Source organism: Protopterus annectens, chromosome 2.part2, assembly GCF_019279795.1.
Source record: "Protopterus annectens isolate FY-2018-M chromosome 2.part2, PAN1.0, whole genome shotgun sequence".
NCBI lineage: Eukaryota > Metazoa > Chordata > Ceratodontiformes > Protopteridae > Protopterus > Protopterus annectens.
Genome location: NC_056730.1, coordinates 516,329,351 through 516,349,730, shown reverse-complemented (window position 1 = coordinate 516,349,730; position 20,380 = coordinate 516,329,351). Strand labels below are relative to the sequence as shown.

The window sequence follows — 20,380 nt, the reverse complement described above, 5'->3', positions numbered from 1 at the left end:
ACACAGACTCATCAGAGGAGGGCTTGGGGGCAGACCAACCTCCCCACTGGCGCAGGATCTCCATGATGTCTCCAAAGGAGACATCATCGGGAGGTGATCTTGGGGATCCCTCCCCATCATCTAAATCTGTGTCCTCGGTTAGGGACTCAGGGGAGTCCAAGTGCCTCCTCCTGCATGTATGCTTGCGAGGCACATCTCCAATGGGCTATCAGGGGAGCGTTCACAAGCCATCTGTTCCTCTGGGGGAACCATCTGGGGCTCTTCGGGCACAGACTGTCCCTCTGGTAAGACAATGGGGACTATAAACAGAGCCATGGGGGTCTGGACAGAGTCCGACAGGGCAGTCAGGGGCCTCGATCCGATGGAGAGGACCCATTCTACCACATCGAATGCTGAAGGAGAACAGACCTCCTGGGAAGCTAATAAGGAGGCCAGTCTCCCGGGGTCCAACACGAGAATCGGAGCCGGACCTGAACTGGATGGAGCTCCAAGGGAGGGAACCTGGCCTGACAACATTGGAGCTGATGGAAAAGGTTCCACTCCCTCGGATCTGACACCCAGGCTCTGGCTCTAAGAGCAGCTCGGATCCGGACTGGTCAGATCTGAGATGCTCCAGGCAGCTGTCAGCATTGAGGATGCAAGGACCATCAGCGTCGACCCCCTGACCAAGGACAACCTCGGATCCAATAACTCCGAAGCCGAAGGTCGGATTGGGGAAAGTGAAATGGGTTGAAAAAAAGGAAGTGAGCTCCCCCCTCCTGAGGGAGGGGGAGCTGGCAAGACCCCCATCATCTTATCCAGCTCCATGTCTGATAAAGAGCGGGTCGACCGTGATGAGGCCATGGATTCCGATCTGGCAGATTGGGGAACCGAGGCCCAGGACACTGAATGTGCCTCTTCCGGCTCTTGGAAGAACCTCGGAGACTGGAGCCGAGGGGAGTCACAGATTCGTGCAGACTTGCTTGGGGACGTGAGGTCTGGGGACCTCTTCCTCTTTTCCTTCATCTTCAACTCTCTCTCCCGTTCTCTACCTCTCCTCTGCTCTACTACTACAGGGTTAGATGCAGGAGTTTGAGTTCCAGCCTGGGAGGGAGGGGAGTCCAGAGGAAGAGAAGCAGGACAGGCAGTCACAGGAGCCACTGTGACTGAAGGCGAAGACGAGGAAGGAGGTTCAGTGGCAAGCAGCGGACCTTTGAGGGCCAACTTGGCCTTTCTAACTTTCAAAGCTCGGGGATTGAACTCCGCACAAATGGAGCAATCCACACTAAGGTGGGCCACACCTAAGCACAACACACACAGAGTGTGTCCATCTGCTTGGAAAAGCTTATGGCCACACTCTGTGCAGCACTTAAAGATAAACTTTTCAGCCATTCTACAAAGAAAGAAGCCTTAAAAAAGACAGGCAAAAACTTTCCTTCTTTAAACTAACAAACACACACCCACTCACCACACTAGACCATAGACAACACTAAGAGGGGAGGGGCACCACAGACAAACTACTCTAACTATAACTACAAACCAATATTCAACACCAAAACAATGGGAGGGGAGAAAGGGTACCTATACTAACCTGAATCGGCTAAAAGAACAGAGATTTTAGAAAACTTACAGTAAGAATCACCCACTGCTAGCTGGAGCTCTAGAGACACGATGTATTATAAATTGGGGCAAACGAGATCTGGGGATGGAAGGCAGTGGAGGTGTATTATGGATAAGGGGAGGAGTCTGGAGCTCGGAGCTGATGCTAGTAATTTTTGCCGGCTCGGATTCGATACGGATCCGTATTCCCACAGGTTGAAGACCAAATGAAGTAAACTACTTCAGATCTCAGATTTATTTAAAATTCAGATTAGCGCTTTCACAAATGTGCTTCTTCAGATCCTAACATAACATATTTTTCATTTTTCAACCTCTGGATATAATTCTGTACATCCAAGCATCTTTGGTAATGGCTGTCCAGGCTTCTGGCTTCAGAGATAAGTGCCCCCGACTGTCTCCAGAGTGGAGCAGTGAGGCAACTCTTCAGGAGCACTGAAAGGGCTTCTCAGAAAAAGGACCTCTTAAGCCCTGATGTTGTAGGCCACATCTTCCATTAGAGTTCCCTCCTTTGCTGCAGGGGGATTTGTCTCTCTAGGAGTCATGTAAAGATGTCATGTAAAGACTCTTGCATGCTTTGGAACCACATTTTTCTACCTCTTCTTTGTTTCCAGGAGAAAGTCCTTTGAACGTAGAGAAATATACTCCTATGGCAGATAATGTCTTCCCATCCTGCTCGGTTGTCAAAAGAGTTTTCTTCACCTTAGGGCCAAACAAGGTGGATCCATTAAATGGAGCATTGATGAATGATGTCTTAAAGGGCTCTGCGAAATCACAAAGACACATCCAGGCATGCCTTTTTACAGCAATTCATGAATCTGTGGCTCTCAAAGCTGGTCCAGAGGCATGAAAAATTAATCTCATTGAGGTTTTTGACAGGGACTGGAGGGTGGCCAATTGTGAAGAAACCATCTTCTTGTTCTCTGCAGACATGGACCCTGAGAGGGTATTGGAAACCTCCTTGATCAATTCCCTCTGAAATCTCATAATGTGTGCTAAATAGTTCAGTGACCTAAGAGCCAAGGTTGCTGAAGAATAAACACACTTCCAAAATCTGTCCAATGTCCTGGACTTTCTGTATAGGAGATGGACAGAAGAACTCTGTTCAGCAAGCTCTTTTTTGGTGGCCACTGTGACCACCACAGCATCCACTGGGGGACCCTTGCTCTAATGGGCTCTATCCTTCTGTGCAAGGAGGTACTTATGTGGCCTCTTGGGGATAGTCTCCATGACATCTGGATCCCTCCAACCCCAGTGGGAGATAAGGTCCACCATCTCATCTGCCAGGAGGAGTACCAAGGACGTAGTTGAGTTGGCTCCAAAAGCCTCATGAAACATTGACTCTTCGTGGGAAGGAGGATTGGAAGACCAACCACCATTCTGTCTCAAATGTTTGAGGATTTCACTGAAAGAGACATCCTTGAGGGACAAACTGGGGGATCTCTCCCCTTCATCAAAATCAGTTTCTATGGTTAAAGATACTGTGGGGAGTCTAAGGGCCTCCTTTCACATGTACATTTCCAAGGAGGTTCTCTGGTGGAAGATTCCGAGGAGGTATTCAAAGTGACATCAGAGTCCTGAATGAGGTCTCCAGATTTGACCAGGCCAGCTGTCCCGATTAGACAGGATGAAAAGATTCAGTATCCACAGTAGATAGATGAGGAGGGGGTGGACCCGAGGGGGGCAAGGATGTCTTGTCCACAGAGATGGAAAATGCTCTCTCCACTACCTCAAAGAGAGAGGCCATGGGAGAACCAAGTCCCAACCTGGCAGGAGCTAAAACCACCTGCACAGAAAGGAACTCAATCCTGTCTGGATGTAGAGTCCAGAGCCAAGCTGTCCAGCAGGGAGGCTCTGAGAGCAATGGATGACTCCGAAAACATCAAAATCAAACCCAAACCCCAGATATGGCAACAACGCTACAACTCTGTGATCCTTTTGACTCTGACAGACTCAAGGCAGTCTGGATCAGAGAAGATGTTGGAGTCATTGAAGGCCAATCCTTCGGGTCCGACATAGACAAGCTCAGAATTCTCAGGTCCATAGGGTCTGAAATTAGTGGATGGATCACAGTAGGAGTCAAAATCTGACACTGAATTGAGGACAGGCTCACTGATCTGATGGGAGATGGAGCTTGGATAACTCCCAACTGTATCTAGGTTCTCAGAAAATTTCTCATCATCCTGTTCACACCTGCTTCTATTAGGCTCCTAGATGACCTGAGGGATGAAGAGGTTGAGGGTAGATGAGATACGGTTCAAGGTATCTTCTGCAAGAATGATAAATGCATCCTCAAAGTAACAGGCTCTGGAGAAAATTTAGATCTTGCATGTGGAGACTTAGAGTCCTGTGGTTAAAACCAGCACAAATATCTCAATTAGAAGTAAGATGATCTGTCCCGAGGCACTCTATACACTTAGACTGAGTGTCTGAGTTAGAGATTTTGTACCCACGTGAAAAGCACTTTTTGAAGCCAGTTGGCTTATCCAACATTTTAATATAATACCACAACAAGAAACCAATGCTACAGCAAGAAAAGTATATAAATCTAAGTGGAAAAAAAGTGAAATACCAACAATGGTAATACCAATTCCAGAGAGGTATACCACAGTAAGACATAAAGAAGTACCAGCATAGCTATGTGAAAGAAGTACCTAAAAGGTAGCAAGAAAGACAAAGGGCACAAGGCCCAATGACTAGAAGTGAAGGAAATAAATAACCTGTATAATTTTAACTCCTTTTTTTACAATAAGGAACGGGAAGGAGAAGTAAATAAGTGAAAAAATAACCAAGATAAAAAAGGAAATTACTTATTTATCCTATAAACTAATCAAGCTACCAATGACCACATCTAAACACTGAAGTGACAAATAAGATCTAGAGTAATTCAGGAGAACAGAGGATTGCGGGTAAGAGGAGGACCTCGAGCTATGGAGCCAATGTCTAAAGAAGTGGCTGAAGTCAGATCAGAGACCCATCAGTTGAGAAACCATTGAAAAAGACATCAGATGACTGAATGACCATCATATATGAGGTCAATTCTAGATCCAAAAGTACAGCGGAAAGGACTGAGGTATCTTACTTTATAAAGTGCTGTATGCCTGAATAAAATAGGAATGAGAAGGAGCACATCACTCTGTTGACTGCTTGAGAATTCTGACTGTGTAGTCCTACTTTCTGCTTATGCAGATCAATAGGACATGAACTGCTGCACTAGCTTTCACAGGAAGAGCAGCTGCTAATCTACAATGGTTAACATCACATTTCTATTTCAAGAGTTACTGACTGGACTCCATAAATGTTAAGTCTGTCCTTACAGGCAAAACAATTAGCAGAAAAAGTGGAGAAACTGTGAAAGGCTACCTTCTTATATTGAGGAACATAAACAGAAGTAACTGATGGGGAAGTCCTTGCTTAGCAGTCTATACAACAAGCAAGTCTGTTCTATGGTCCTGGCTTTTGCCAACTTCTTGTCTAAATGTGTATGACGTAAAAGCCATCCTTAGAAAATGGTTAAGCATTATCTACATATAAATCATAGTTTCTTACCTGCAAAATATGACAAAGTGCATGGAAGGTCTGATGATTTGTCTCTAGTTCATCCCAGTCAAGTTGCCAGCAGTTAGTAGGTCTTATAATCAATGGTAGTCCATAAATCACAGAAGCACACACACCTTCAGATTTCAAAGCCCTTCAGAATAAAGAGAAACAGATCTTACTGGCAGAAAATGAACTCTCTGTTTGAAACAGCCTCTCATTTTTGCCTATCATATATGAAATAAGAGCTTTTTAGTTGGTTAGCAGAAATTTAATAATGTAATGCAGTTACCAAGTCATTCACTTAGAAACCTGTTTCCTCCAATGTTTAAAAATACATTTTGTTTTCTAGAGAGGAATTACACTCCCACAATCAACAATATAAAATCTTTTCATCTGACGTCGTACCAACTCCCCCTGCCCAAAGTAAGAGGTAGTTCAGAGAATGTTAAAACATTTAAAATGGAAGACTAACCAGACTCAATGCTTTCTTCTGCCGTCAAGTTAATACACTGCAATGTAGTGTGATGTACTGCAAGATAAGTTAAAGAAAGGTAGCAGGGATGGCTGGCATAAATCTCCCTAGACTCCACGGCCAACCACAAATACGGATTCCCCCACACAAATCTTCCCACAAAAAATGAGAACCAATTTATCACCCCAATGCAGTAGGTGACCAGCAACATACTGTTCACCTCCACAGTCAGCTGTTGACTGAAGAAATGTGAGCTGAATGCTTGTGTGTTTTCAGTTTTCACTCACATGGTTTCAACTGGTGACTGGCTATAGATGAGACTGGAAGGCTATGTCAATCACCAACATGCATCCACAAATTACTTCTTGCTACTCACATGGATCAAGCCATCTGCATGACAGGAAATAAATTAAGCTACATGGTGGCACCAAAAAGGCATTGATCCACTTCCTGTTAACCATTCTAAATGATATCCTACCCATTTCTACCATTCTGATACTCTTTCCTAGTCACTGCATTTGCCTACTCATATCAGTCACAAGTTAATTTCATATATGCCCCTTTCTTAAACTAACTCTCTTATAACTCAACCATATCTTAAGTAACAAAGTGTTTTAATTTTGCTTTGCATATTTACACTTAGCAACTCAGACATATTCACATTTCTGTTTTTCCTGATCTTTACATTGTGTTTCTTTGAGTGGTTTAACCATGGACACTTTAGAAGTCCATAATATGCTACCTTTCCAGGAGGATCTATTGTGAGTCCATGAGGAACATTAATTTTGCCTTCAAAACCTTGAACTTTTAATTGAGGATTAAGCTAAATTTGAAGATTTTTATTGATGAATGTTAATAATCAATTAATTGTTTATTTTATATAAATACTTAGGATGAAATATTCAAGCAGTTTTAAATAAATAATAAATACACAAAACAGTATGCATTTGCAAAGAAATGTTTGTACTACCACTGTTAAAAGTGTAGCAGTATAAGGTACTTACCATAACTGTAGATCTTTGAAAAGAGGTAACAGTAAATCACAAATGTATGGATCCACCCACAGACTGTATCCTGTTTTCTAACCATTTTTTCAGCAATGACTTCTCTACTTGAGAGGAACTTGGAAAGTACTGACATATGTGGCAAGAAACTCTCTCATATATTCCTTGTTATTCTTTGTACTCTCTTTGGTTGTTTTGTCCAGCTGAACATGTCTGTAACCATATTTTCATCTGAGAAAATGTATGAAGCCTAAAGAGTCAAATGGGTTGTGTTGCTACCTCAGGCTATCACATCAAGTTTGCAAAGGGGCTAAGATAGGGTACCCGTCCTGTTTGTTTACTTACCACATGACCATGGTATTGTCTGTGTATACCTGCAGAGGTTCTGAGGACCACAGTTGATTCAAAGCCTTCAAAGCATTGATGACAGCTAACATCTCTGTGATATTTAAGTATTTCTTTATGGCTGCAGGATCCTACAGAGCTTGCACTTTTACCCCTTTTGAAACCACTCTCCACAACATTTGAAGTGTCTGTGGTGACTGACTGGTTGGAGATCAGAAGGGGGAATGAAAGACCTGGATTGCAAACTATCTGGTTGACCCACCATCCAAGCTCCCCCTTTGCAAATCCCAGGACTAGGATCTGAGAAGATAAAAGGTGTACATGCTGAGTAGAGACTAATTTGAGATGCCATTGTATTTTCCTTATGTGCAATCTGGCCAGGGGAGGTATTAGAATCAGCAATGCCATGTGCACCAGAATCCTGAGAAGTTCCCTTGCAGATGCATGGTTTTGACTGAAGAAACTCAAGAGCTGTTAAAATAAGTCTACTTTGTCTATAGGAAGAAAGACTTTACCTAAGGCAGAGCCCATCAAACATCTCAAGAAAATCATACTGTGAGACGGGATGGGAAAATACTTCTGAAAGATTATTTAAAAATCCAGATTGAGTACAAGTTCCTTAACAGCTGCTAAAGACTTTTGACAGCTGAAAAAAAGAGTCTGCAAAGATAAGACAATTGTCCGAATATTGGAAATATGTGAAAGTCTAGAATTCTGCAGTGAATAATGACTGGAGCTAGGATTTTGTGAATACTCTTGGGCCTGTGGACAGTCAAAAGGGTAATACAGAAAACTGATAATGTAAGACAAATGCAGCAAATCTTAATAAATCTGTGAAATGCACTGCAATGGGGATGTGATAACAGGCATCCTTTAGTTCCAGAAAGTTAGAAAGGTAATCAAAGGTACAAGAAGCAGGACTGAAAACATCTTGAACTTCAGAATCTTAACAAAAAGCAATTAGAAAAGAAAGATCCAGTACAGACCTCCAGGAGCCTTCTGTTTTGGGAAGTAGAAAAATTATTGATTAAAAACCTTTGCCTAGAAAGGTGTGGGCAGCACAGGTTGTATGAATCCCTGAGACATCTAGTATTGCAGAAACGATGGAAAAAGAGAGATCTGGTTCCTTGGACAATAGCAAATGCTTTGGAAAGGGGGGAGACATCCCCATTGCCAAATGAACCCCTTCTGGATTACCATCAGAACCTAGCTGTCTGAAACAATTTGATGCCACAAGACAAAGTGAAGTAACAAAGACACAGACTGGTTGCCAGATTTGGAGTGGGGAAGAACCTGAACATACAGATATTCATGCTAACTGAATGGACTATCCTTGATTATTAGAGGTTTTTCCTTTCTTTTTAGAGTGTCCTTTCCATTGCCTTTTAAAATCAAATTTGCTGGCTCCTTGCTACTTAAATTGCTTACTGGAGAAGGAGCTAAGAAGAAAGTGAAATTACTAATTGTTCTGGAAAACGATGGCTGAATAATCTGAGAGACTTCTTGAATTTAGTTTGCTCCTTTTGCCATACATTTTAATCATCTCATATCCAGTAGAGCTGATCAGAACCTCTTAATGTAAAGGAGAATTTAAAGTCTCACATTTAACATCATCAGTACCATTTTGAGAAAGAAGCCAAACACATCTCCAAAAGACTAATACCAAAGCAGCTGCAAAGGAAGAATTGGTAGCATCAGCAAATTATGCTTAAGCACATGAGAAACAGCTGTCACAGAAGCATTTAATGAATTCTTTACAAAGTTGGCCATTAACTTCAGCATTTTCTCAAACAATATCAATAAAAACATTAATATATGAGCTTGACAGTTGAAAATTCTGAAAGGTAAAAGTACTAGGAGAATACATTTTCTTCCCCAACTTATCCATTGCTTTCTCATCCTTGTCTGAGGGACTGGGGTTAACAATTGTGACTTGTTTAGCAGAAGCAGATTTGGACAGAGAAATTACTGCTGGGTCTGCTTCAGAATTAGAAAACAGGGGTGCACTGTCGAATGTGTCATATTTCCTGTGGGCAGGAGGCTGGTCATTTGCTAAGGTAGAAGCAGTGAGAAAAACATTCTCTAATGAAGTGAAGACAGGAGGGATAGCCATATATTTCAGCATCACTAACTGAAATAAATCATTATTTTTTTGTGCCACAGGAACTTCACTCTAAGTGAGACAAATTTCCTGAAGTATAACCATCCCTCCTGCAATGTGTGCTCTTCTGACTGAAATTCCCTGTCAGAAAGGGAAGGAACTCCTTTCATTTGCTTGCCTAAATAATGGGAGGGCAGAGAAAAAGCATTACTAATTTTCTTGCAAATTCCAGTACATCTGCTTTGTCCATAGAAATAGAAGCATGAGACTGAAAGATTTTCTCAGTAAACAAACTCTCATTGAAAACAGACTGAGTCATAGTAGGCACACTAGTTCCACCTCCCTATCGTGGCCAAGGAAAGACCTTAACCAGCACCTTCCCCTGACACTGGCAAAAGTGTCTCTCCCTTGCCCACCAAGGGCATCCTTACAACCACAGAGGATGTGGTCATGGTCTTTGGTGGTTGAAAAAGCAATACCAAGAGGACTGGGGAAAAAGATGGGTAGTCTGAGTAACAACAAGCAGCCACAACAGAGTCATCCAACAATGGCTGAGGTGGAATAGGAGCCATATTGATACCAAAGACTCCTTAGCAACTTTCTTCTTTTTGTATGCAGTGGAAGGAACTACCGCAGAGACAGGAGGCTGTTCCATAAGTAAGCTATGGAAGATATACTGAAAGCAGAAAAAAAAGAGTCTGGACATGTCATAGAACAAGTGGTTCTGAGGTAAGTAAATCACTGATAGGTCCCCACAAGCACAGCATTGTGCTCCAAACACACAAAACTTACAAATTCAAGTAAAAGTTTAGTCAAAAGAAAAACTTTTCTTTACAAAAAGTTCACATAAGCATACGCATAACTAGTTCCTTAAACATTAAATGACAGTGACAAGAATTTCAGTTTCCTGGCTAAAGCTCAATATTTTGACAGAAAAATACCAGTTTTCCCTATAAAACAAAATTCAGTGGAAGGCTTTCTTCAATGAGGACTTACCTGTCCAGCTTTTGAAGATTGTTAGTTGACTGACAGTTCCACTGGGTCATCTGAAGGAGTGCTCTCTTTGGTGGCAAAAAAAGTTCTGAAGCTTTTCACGCTCCACCTGTCTTTGTATGGAGGTCTGCTTGAGCTCCTGGCAGTTGCAGTGCAAACAAGGTACACTTAACTTTGAGAAACTGTCTTTTTGCAATGGGGCAGCATCCATATAGCTTATGCTACTGCATTCATGATCCATGTTTGGACATCTAAACATAACAGCTCTTAAAGATATTCACATAAACATACTATCCTGCAGAGTTATGCCAAATCAAAATATTCAGTACTTCAGGCAAGTTGCCTTTGACAATATGGCAGTCTACAGCAGGAACATTATTTAAACTTTAGGAGAGGTGAAGGAAATGATAAAGCTAAAATTGCCAACAAGGAAACAAAATCAATAAAAATAGGACAGTCACTATGGTTCTCAAATCAGGTGTCAAGGAGCATTAAAGTGAAAAGTATAAAAATAGTATAATAAAACAACAGGAATGGGAAACAGAAAAAAGACAAAGACTGCAGTATCAGATAAAACAAAAAGGACTAAGGAAAGGCTTTATGACGCAAAGGACTAGACAGAAGGATAATCAACTATGTCAGAAAGGTTGTAAAAACTTATTTATGAATACTTTAATGATCTAAGACAAATGAAAAGGGAATATCAACAATTCTTAAAGGGAACACAATGTGGAAAAAATGTGGTAAACAAAAGGCAGCAATAATAAGTAGAAAATTATTTTCAGCCATGTTGAAATACAAGGAGAAAGAATGAAACAAAATATGATAATTGATAGAGTTGCATAGTTGACAAAAGGCCAGTCGCATAAGAAAGGTGTCTAAATAAAGTCTTAAAACTGAAACTAATCCATATAATTGGGCTATATGACATTAATCTCAGAATTCTAAAAAAAATGATATGCTGAATAAAGTAGACCACCACTTACCAAAGCCTTTAAAAATATGGGAGGACTGAATAAGATCAGGGGACTTCAGGCAGATGTGATTCTACTTCAGAAGTGGAATCAACAGAAAGGTAATAAACCACATCCCAGATAGTTTAACTGCAGTGCTTTTAAAGCTGATGGAATCACTTGAGAAAAATAATGTGCTGAGTTCATCATGTGCAGTGAAGCAAGAGATCTGAGACAATATGCATTCCAGATAGGACCCTGAAAAAAAGGAACCATTTTGGTTATTTTTTTATTTGTTTATATAATTTTGTTTTTGCTTTCATGGCTATAGGAATTTGTTAATGCAGGGTAATGCAGACTTTATTTTTCTGAAGGAGAGCTAACTAGGGAACAGAACACTGGAAAAAAATCACAGCACAGCATGCATTATGTGGAGTTTTAAAAGAGAAGTTGTAGTATACCACTGAAATGAATGAAAACAAATAAAGAGTTAAGCAACTGAAAGCCAGTTCTTAACAATCCATACTGTATAACATCAACATATGTAAGACATCACACACTCTAAGAATCTATATTAATGCTGCCAGCTTGCTGAAGAACATCAAAACAGTTACTCTGTCAGTGTTATATACATAAGTACTGTCTACTTATTACAGCAGAATAAAGGCATGTTAATTGCTGTACAAAAGCAGTTCTGCAGACAGGCAACCTCAACCTCTGATTAAAAAATATACTAACCAGATGGTCATACTACCTTGGTGGTAAATGGAATACTTGGTCTCACCATCTAAACAAGTGGGTTTTTTATCATCCATGGTAGTGCTACCTGGGCATGTTACATTTCTTTTATTTCTAAGCAGCGGTACTGGGGGCATTGTTCCCTGACATATAGTACCCAGACATGGGTTACAGAGGGGTAAAGGCCCCTGGTCACACATACAGTTAATGATTATTTATTCTTTTTTACAAGTTTATTACTAGCTTCCTATTGAAATGTCAGCACTTGAAATGCTGAGTGCTGACAAGCCAAAAAAAAAAGACCAAAAACTCAGGAAAAGACCTAATCTCAAACACTGCTCTTTTTCTTGAAACTTGTTATTTAGAGAAGGGCAAACCCCCCTGCACTCACCCCCCCCCCCGAACGTATATATGCCACCTCCAAAATTACTACACCTCATAGAAAAGGGACTATTACAAGAAATGGTCATCTCAGACTATATGTGAGCCTGTTTTTTAGCCATTCAGTCTCTCCATTTAGGGACTTGCTCAAGTGGGTCTTGACATTTGTTTATTTATTAGGCTTGGACTCACTCATTTATTAGACTTAGTATTACTTTACACTCCCTTTAAGTTCTCATGAATGTTGCTTGTAAATATGTAAATATGTAAATAGCTTACTTTTATTCTTCTGTTGTTGCTTTGTTCTCTACTTAGCTACTAGTCATGTATCTTGTGTTCTATTTCTCCTTGCAACATTGTCTCACCTTGTATTACAATGTTAACAATTCTTCTGTAACTTGTTACTGTTTACACTAAATACTGTAACTACTTGTGGAGCTTTTCTCCCTGGGCCTCCGCTGAAAACAGGCACCGGTGGTCCAGTTGGACAATCACGGTAAACAAATGTCAAATAAATAAATTACTTGACATTTAAATATTGATGCTTCATCACTCAATGTTAGATGAATAAATGCAATGTTGCACATGGGAGAAAATATGACTTTTTTTGAGGACATAAATACTTGCAACACAGTCAAGATAGAAAGTTGTAAAGATAGGATGAGAGAAGACTCAAAGTTAGAAGGGTGGACACCTGTGAGATGGTTTAGCTTCAATGTAAAGAAAGCACAGTTGTGTTTAACACACCTTGTAATAGCTGAGCTTTGATAAGAGGATAGTACAACAATAAAATATAACATTTGGATTTACTTATGTTATGTACTCTTCTTTTTTCAGCCAGCTATCATCAGCTATGCCTGTATCCTTCTTGTTTCATGCCAGTATTTCAAGGAACCCCATTTAGAATGCAAGGCACCCACATTTAGCCAACATCACTAGGAACATTTTTCTGCTGGTCATTGAGCCCCTTTTGGCTCTTACAGGGAGTTGTGAATTTAGTAAGCTGCTGTTCTTATTGCTTATTCTAAAAAAAAATGAAGTTATGTACTTACCATAATGTTCCATCTGTGTTGTCCATCTTTATTTATCCTTGACCGATGGGTTCGGTTCCAAATATTGGAACCGACTCGGCTATTACAACAGCCTGCGAGAACCAAAAATCTCTCGAGCTTAAGTCCTACCCAGAACGCTCTTCTCCAATTTACCTCAGATCAAGTTTGCAGATATAAAACAGCAGAAAACATAATCCTAACAACACCTTTATAGAGACCATATCTGGTGTCATATATGAAAAAATGCATACTAGGACCATAATTCATTCAATAGCCTACGCACATCCAATAAATGCAAACAGTATTCACCTTTATTTGAGAAATCAGGAAAGAATAGTGGTAAGTTGATTGTCTGATTGACATTTGCTTCTGACACCACTTTTTGGTAAAAAAGAAGGGTTCGTTCTCAAGGAGACCCTGTCTTTGTGAAATATTAATTATGGTGGTTTGTAAGATAAGGCCTGAATTTTCAAAATTCTTTTGGCAGAAGTAACTGCTGCCAGAAATATAGTTTTCTAAGATAAGAATTTCAGGTCACAGTTGGCAGCAGGCTCAAAGGGGGAATGTACTATTGTCTGTACTACTAAGTTTAGATCACAAGGTGCAAATTGATCCTTATATGGAGGCTTTAACATCAAGGTGCTTTTTTAAGAACACTTTGCAAAGTTTATGAGAAATTAATGAATATTTTTGAACCCATTATAAAAATTTGAAATTGCCATTAGTTGAACCCTGATAGTAGAGGAAGAAACTCCTTCTTCAAAGAGCAAAGCTAAAAATTCCAATACTTTGTCAATGGGAGTGGAGAAGGGATCAATGTTATTATCACAAGCTCAGTATGAAAATCTCTTCCATTTACTATTGTAAAGTCTTCTGGTGGAAGGTTTATGGGAGCCCAAGAAAATCCTATGAACTAGAGAAGAAAGATTATTATGCCTGGCAATCAATTGAACTGGAGAAGCCAAGCCGTGAGCTTGAAGTTTTGAAGGTTTGGGTGAACTAATCCCTCTGGATGGGATAGACGATCTGGATCTGGGTCCAGACTTCACGATTGTTGAATCAGATAAGGCCAAAGAAAGGGGAACCAAATCTGTCAAGGCCAGAAGGGGGCAATGAGGATAACTTTGCTCCTCAACCTGACTGCTTTCTTTAGAAATTGAGGAGTTAAAGGGATTGGGGAAAGGTGGACAAGAGTCCAGAGGGCCAATTGTGCAGGACAGTGTCCTTCAGGGACTCCCCCAGATGGGGGACCAGGGTGAAGTGGCTGTTGCACTTGTTGTTCAGGGGAGATGAAAACAGGTCACAGCAAGGCTGGCCCCAGCAATGAAAGATCTTTTCTGCCACTTTGGGATTGACAGACCACTCATGAGGCAAGAGAATGCATCTGCTTAGTTTGTCTGCTATCACACTGGAACTCTCTGAAATATGCATTGCTATCAGAAAGTGGTTGGAAGAGACTGACCACTGCCAAACCCTGAGAGTTTATTGACAAAGGGGGCACAACTCGGATCCTCCCCGCTTGTTGATGTACCAAACCACTGACATATTGTTTGTTTGAATCATAATCATTCCTAAAGGGAGAGTAGTTTGAAAATCCTACAAGCTGGCCTCCATGGGGGACTAAGTGCTTGGACCACCTTGCCTAGATAATGACCCCCTATCCCATCTGGGAGGCATCTGTGGTCACAATGGCTTGGGGTTGACACAGGACAAATGGGCCCAAGAGAATTTCCTCTCAGTAAATCCACCAAGCTAGGTCCTTTTTGCAATGGTTGGTAATCAAAGTCTGATCTGGCATTGGATGACAAAGTATGGACCACTGAGATGTCAAAGCCAATGTAGAATTCTCATGTGAAATCTTGCTAGAGAAACTAATGTAATGGCTGCCTCCATCGAACCTAAGGCTTGTAAAACTAGTCATGCTCTCTTGTTTCTGATAATTTCTTCCACTTGGGTCTTCATCTTCTGCAGTGTCAGATAAGGTAGTGAGGCTATGAACGAATTGGTATTTTCTGTGCCTATGAACTCTAAAGTTTGTGTTGGAGTCAGCTGTGATTTTTCATAATTTATGGTAATCCCCAGATTGGCGCAGATGTGGAGAATGTAATCTCTTGCTTGTTTTAGTAGATGCCTGGTGGGGGCAGTACTGAGCCAGTCATCTAAGTACAGAAACACCCGGAATCCATGCAGTCTCAAGTGAGCTGCTACTACTGTCATGCATTTGGTGAACACCCTGGGTGCTGTGGTCAGACCAAAGGGCAGAGCTCTGAACTGAGAATGACTGGCTCACAGCTGGAAGCAGAGAAATCTCCTGGAGTGCATGCCCATTTTTATGTGGTAATATGCATCCTGGAGATCTATCGAGAACATCCAATCGTCCTTCCCTAGAAAAGGGAGACTAGACTGAACCAAGACCATCTGGAATTTTTGTCTGTTGAACAGACTTGTTCAAAACACTTAGATCCAAAATTGGTCTCCAGTCCCCTGTCTTCTTTGGCATCAAAAAGAATCTTGAGTAAATTCTGGATTCTATCTGGTCTGGTGGGAGCTCTTGGATGATTCATTTTTTCTAGCAGTTTTTGAATTTTTAGAACTGCTGTTATCCTCTGACTGGGTGGAACGTCAAGAATTTTGTTGGAGTTTTGTGGAAGAGAAATGAAGGGTATGTGTATTCTCTGGTTATAATCCTTTGTACACAAACATCCACAGTTATCTGGAGCCAGACATGTTGGTGCAAGGATAAACACTCCCCTACTCTACCATAGTTAGTAGACTAGATATATATTTTTTTGATTTCCCTTCCTTTTCCTCTATCAAAAAATATAATGTGTGTATGCACATCTATCTTTATAATGCTTACCTTTTCTGTGACTATATAGTGTGTGTGCACGTGTAGTCGTACTTACTTGTTTTTTGTGGATATTGTGGCTGATAAGGGCAGAGGCATTTCTGGGTTTAAGAAATGCCTTAAATGTGAATGAAAGCTACCAAATTCTGACAAACATTCTCTATGTGTTTACTGCCTGGGCCCAGTGCACTTAAAGGAAGATTGTTCTATCTGCCATAGCTTCAGTCACCAGGCCCTGGTAGAAAGGAAAAACAAACTAATTTTGAAGGGGTATGATAAAATCCACCTTTGAAGAGGCCATCTCTGGTCAGGAGAAGAAAAGTAAAATCAATGTTTTATTCAAGTCATCTTCTTCTTCTTCTGTTTCAAAAACTGACAAGTACAAGAAAAGGAGTCAATCGGTGCCAGTTTCTCCCACAGATGTGACTACCAAGAGGCTTAAAATGTCAGTTCTCTCTGTTAGTGTGGAACCTGTATGAACATTGATGAATACTTCTGTACCACCCTCCGTGCCAACAGTTTCTCTTTCACCAGTGCCAAAGTTGTCAGCACAGACTCAAAGCCTATCCACAGAACCGATAGATAGCCTCAGTACCACCTGTTTCTCCAGTACTGACGTCTTTGGTGCCTATGGAAAATGTTGAAATCTCATTTCTAGACCATCCAAAGACCAGATATTCTCCATCCATTGACCCTTCTGCAGGCCAATTACATAGTCGTTTTCTGGAATGTACAAGGTCCCCTTCTACCCAATCAATTCATTCCACCAAATGTTTAACAGAAACAGATGTGTTGAGATTGGTAGATCAGCTCCTGGTGGTGAGGGGAATCTCAGGTGTATCCTCAGCTCCAGCCCCTCCTGGTGCTGGAACCCTTCCTTCTTTCATCTCTGACCTCTGTTGAGGCATTAGAGATTCGAGCTCCGACCTTACCAGTGCCAGCTGCCTCAGTTCTGGCTATTGCTCCATCTCTGATACCAATTCCTACCCTGAGCTCTTCAGCATTTTTGGATCCAGAGACCTCTTGGGGTCAGGGCTACACTGTCAGTTCTGAGGGGCGAGATGCCACTCCAATTTTTTCAGAGCCATCTCTGCACCTTGGGGGCTTCTGCACATGTTAGCTCGACCCCAGCTTTGGCTTTAGGAGTTGTCTCTTTGGAGAGAGGGGAGACCATGGTTCCAAGGCAGTCTTTCTCAGTTCTGGGCTCTCTTCCCTCTTCGGGGAAACCAGTTTTCCAGGCCATGGAGAGGGCCCTGTCCTCTGTGAGCATTCAGTCAGCTCCACAGCTGTCAGAGCTGATTCCTGGTCCTCTGCCTCATTCAGAGCCTCTATCAACTCCAATACCAGGACAGTGAACACTGAAGCTGCAGGAATTAACCTGTTCAGGTTTTAGCCTCTTCTGACACCTCATCAGATCAACCCACTGAAGAGGTTCTTCAAAAGAAGAAGTGTAAGAGGAAACACCTAGATTCCCAGAGGAATCTATTACAGAGGACACTGATTATGATGAAGCGGAGGGTTCCCCATGGTCACCCCTGGAAGACATCTCCTTTGGAGACATACTTCACATCCTTAAGTAGAGGAATGGCTGGATGCCCCGACAACCCTCCACAGAGGAATCAGTGTACCTGCAAGAGGTTACTGCTCGACCATCTACTTCTTGGGTAACTCCACCTGCTGACAAACTCATTAAGTTGATCTCGCAGTGGGCATGGATGGCTCCTGACACAGTAGAACCCATCCCCAAGAGACCAGACAAAATTCTAACTGCTCTCAAGGATCATCAGTTTTGGGCAAAGGGATTGGCAGTAAATGCCATGATGGTAGCAGCGGACACAAAAAAAAGAACTGGCAGAGGAAAGTTCTGCTATCCATCCTCCTAATACAGAGTCTCAGGCAATGGATGTTTATGCATCACCCTTTTCTTTATGGTCTTTGAACTTTATGGCACACTTCACCAGACCTCAAAGGGATTTGATTAAAGAGTTATCAGATACCCTGGCTAGGGCCGTATCTGACAAAGTCCATGGCAAGGTTGCTTCTCAGTTGACCACCCATCTTAAATTCGTCCATGAGGCTCATAGCACATGCAGATGAAGGGATGACTAGAGCAACGGGATCGGACATAACCATAAGGGGAAACACCTGGATGCAGTTATGCAAATTTGTGGCACCATTCAAGTCTTCCCTGGTATGGAAAGAAAAACTACCAACGATGGTAGTAAAAACACCAAAGTGTTAAAGAGGGATATGGAAAGGAGCTATTAGAAAAAGGTAGTTACACAGGAAATGCAGTAGTAAATACTTAAACTAGAAAAGGTAGCAAACTATCAAAAGCAAAGAATTCACAAGAAAAATATAAGAAATAATTCACTTAGCTTGAGAGCTATTGGCAACGCGTCTGTCACACAAAGCAGCAAATGGGATCTGAAGTAAATTGGAGAGGAGTATTCTAGGTAGGACTTAACCTCAAGAGTTTTTTGGTTCTTATGGGCTGTAGTAATGGCTGAGTTGGTTCCAATATTCAGAACCAAACCAATATGCCAAGGATTAAATAAAGATTGTCAACATCAGATTAAAACATTTGTAATAAAATGCTATACATTCTTTAGAGGGAGGGGAAACTTTGTTAACTTTACTAGATAATTTTCAAGTTTATTTAAGCACCAGAAACCAGGCACTAAATAGTATAAACAACATAGAAATCCCAAACAATAAAATAAAAATGATTTAAGTATGAGTAAAAATGTTAGCAGTTAGTTATATCAAATAAATACGCTTATAACTCTGCTTTGAACCCAGTAAAAATAGATGTACCCTAGAGCCAAGTAGAAAGAAGGTTCCATTAAAAAAGGTGTTTGGTAACTAAAAGTGCAGATATTAGAGGATTCAAGATTGTACACTGCAACCAGAAGTCCCTGAGAATTGGAGTGGCATGGGTTGTACCAACGTAAATGTTCTTGTAGGTATGGTGGAACGAAGTCATGAAGGGCAAGACAAACCAAGACAAGGATTTTGCAAATAATACGCTGTCTTACTGGAAGCCAATGTATGTCCCATAGAAGAAGGGTGATGTGGTGGTGTCTTGGAGTCCCTGTAAGTAAATAAGCTGCAGAATTTCATACTAATTGTTTAGAAAGCTCACAGTTTGGAAGACCAACATATAGTGTATTACAGTAATCTAAATGGGAAGAAACCAAAGTGTGGGAGGAATTAGATATTTGATAAGGGTGATATTCCACAGATGGGAACAGGAAGATTTGATAACAGCTAAGATGTGGTCCTTGTGTGTCAGACTGTCATCAAGAATCATGCCAAGATCACACAATTTCCATACAAAAGTAAGTTTGTCACCATAATAAAATACATCTGCTTACAAAGTAGACAGAGGAGAGTCCCTCAAAGTAGCATGAACTAATAATGCTACAGTTTAAATGGTTCTGAGTTTAAGCCACTGATAATCCAGTCATAAATACATTCCAGATCATGTGAAAGGGATTCCCAATCAAGTTAGTGACATGAGCAATGGACAGTTACAGAAACTCCTTAAACACATTCTTGCAAAAGCCTGTCCTACTCGTGGACTGTGCTTTCAACTTGCACTGTTTTGTGAAAGTGTTTACTGTACACTATGTGCTAGCTTTTAAATTTTATTGTGCTGAAACATTCCTGAAATATGCTGTTATAATGGACTGTGTTCATATTGTGCCTTTCAGACAGTTAAAATAGTTATCATATCAAAAGACAATACAACTATATGGCCATTTAGACAGTCTCCTTATCGAATAATATGAGTTCTTTCACTTTACTTGAGTGAAATAAAATGCTGATCATTTTTCTGACTTAATTAGTCCTTCTAATATAATATCTGAGTTGCCTGTGTACACCTTGTTAATGTAGATGGCGTTCTCCGTCAGATTTGCAAAAATGAATGCTAACATGATTGTTGAATGGACTGATTCATAGCCAATGTTGTAACTTTTGGCATGTAAAAAAAAATTGTTGACAATGACACCCATTTGTTGAAGAACTCCACATAAGATGGTTTGTATGTAAGAGTGAATAACTTTTATTTTTTTCTGCTGGAGGTAAAAGCAGTCAGAAAATGTGAGAGATATTGCAAATCCACTATTTCTGTTGGGTCAAAGGAAGTTAACCTTCCAATATAAAATTCACATCCCAAAGGGGAAAAGGAAAGCCTTAACAGAAGGTTGTACTGGAAAGATTGGTATCGAAGCACAGATCCGACAGATAAAACTCTGAATAATAAATAAGGTAAATTTGAATAGCATTAATAGTTCTATATACTCTAGTAACCATGGTATCAGACACCGCAATATTTTCTTATATTAGCTTT

General features: G+C 40.9%; 1 protein-coding gene across 1 annotated transcript in view; it reads right to left on the bottom strand.

Moving 5' to 3' along the window:
• Positions 1–20,380, bottom strand: part of LOC122795687 (meiosis 1 associated protein) — a 1,351,776-nt gene that overhangs the window by 359,771 nt on the left and 971,625 nt on the right. Inside the window, exon 7 of the mRNA XM_044063982.1 lies at positions 5,146–5,287. Coding sequence (XP_043919917.1) covers positions 5,146–5,287 — 142 coding nt within the window. The remainder of the gene's footprint in view (positions 1–5,145; positions 5,288–20,380) is intronic.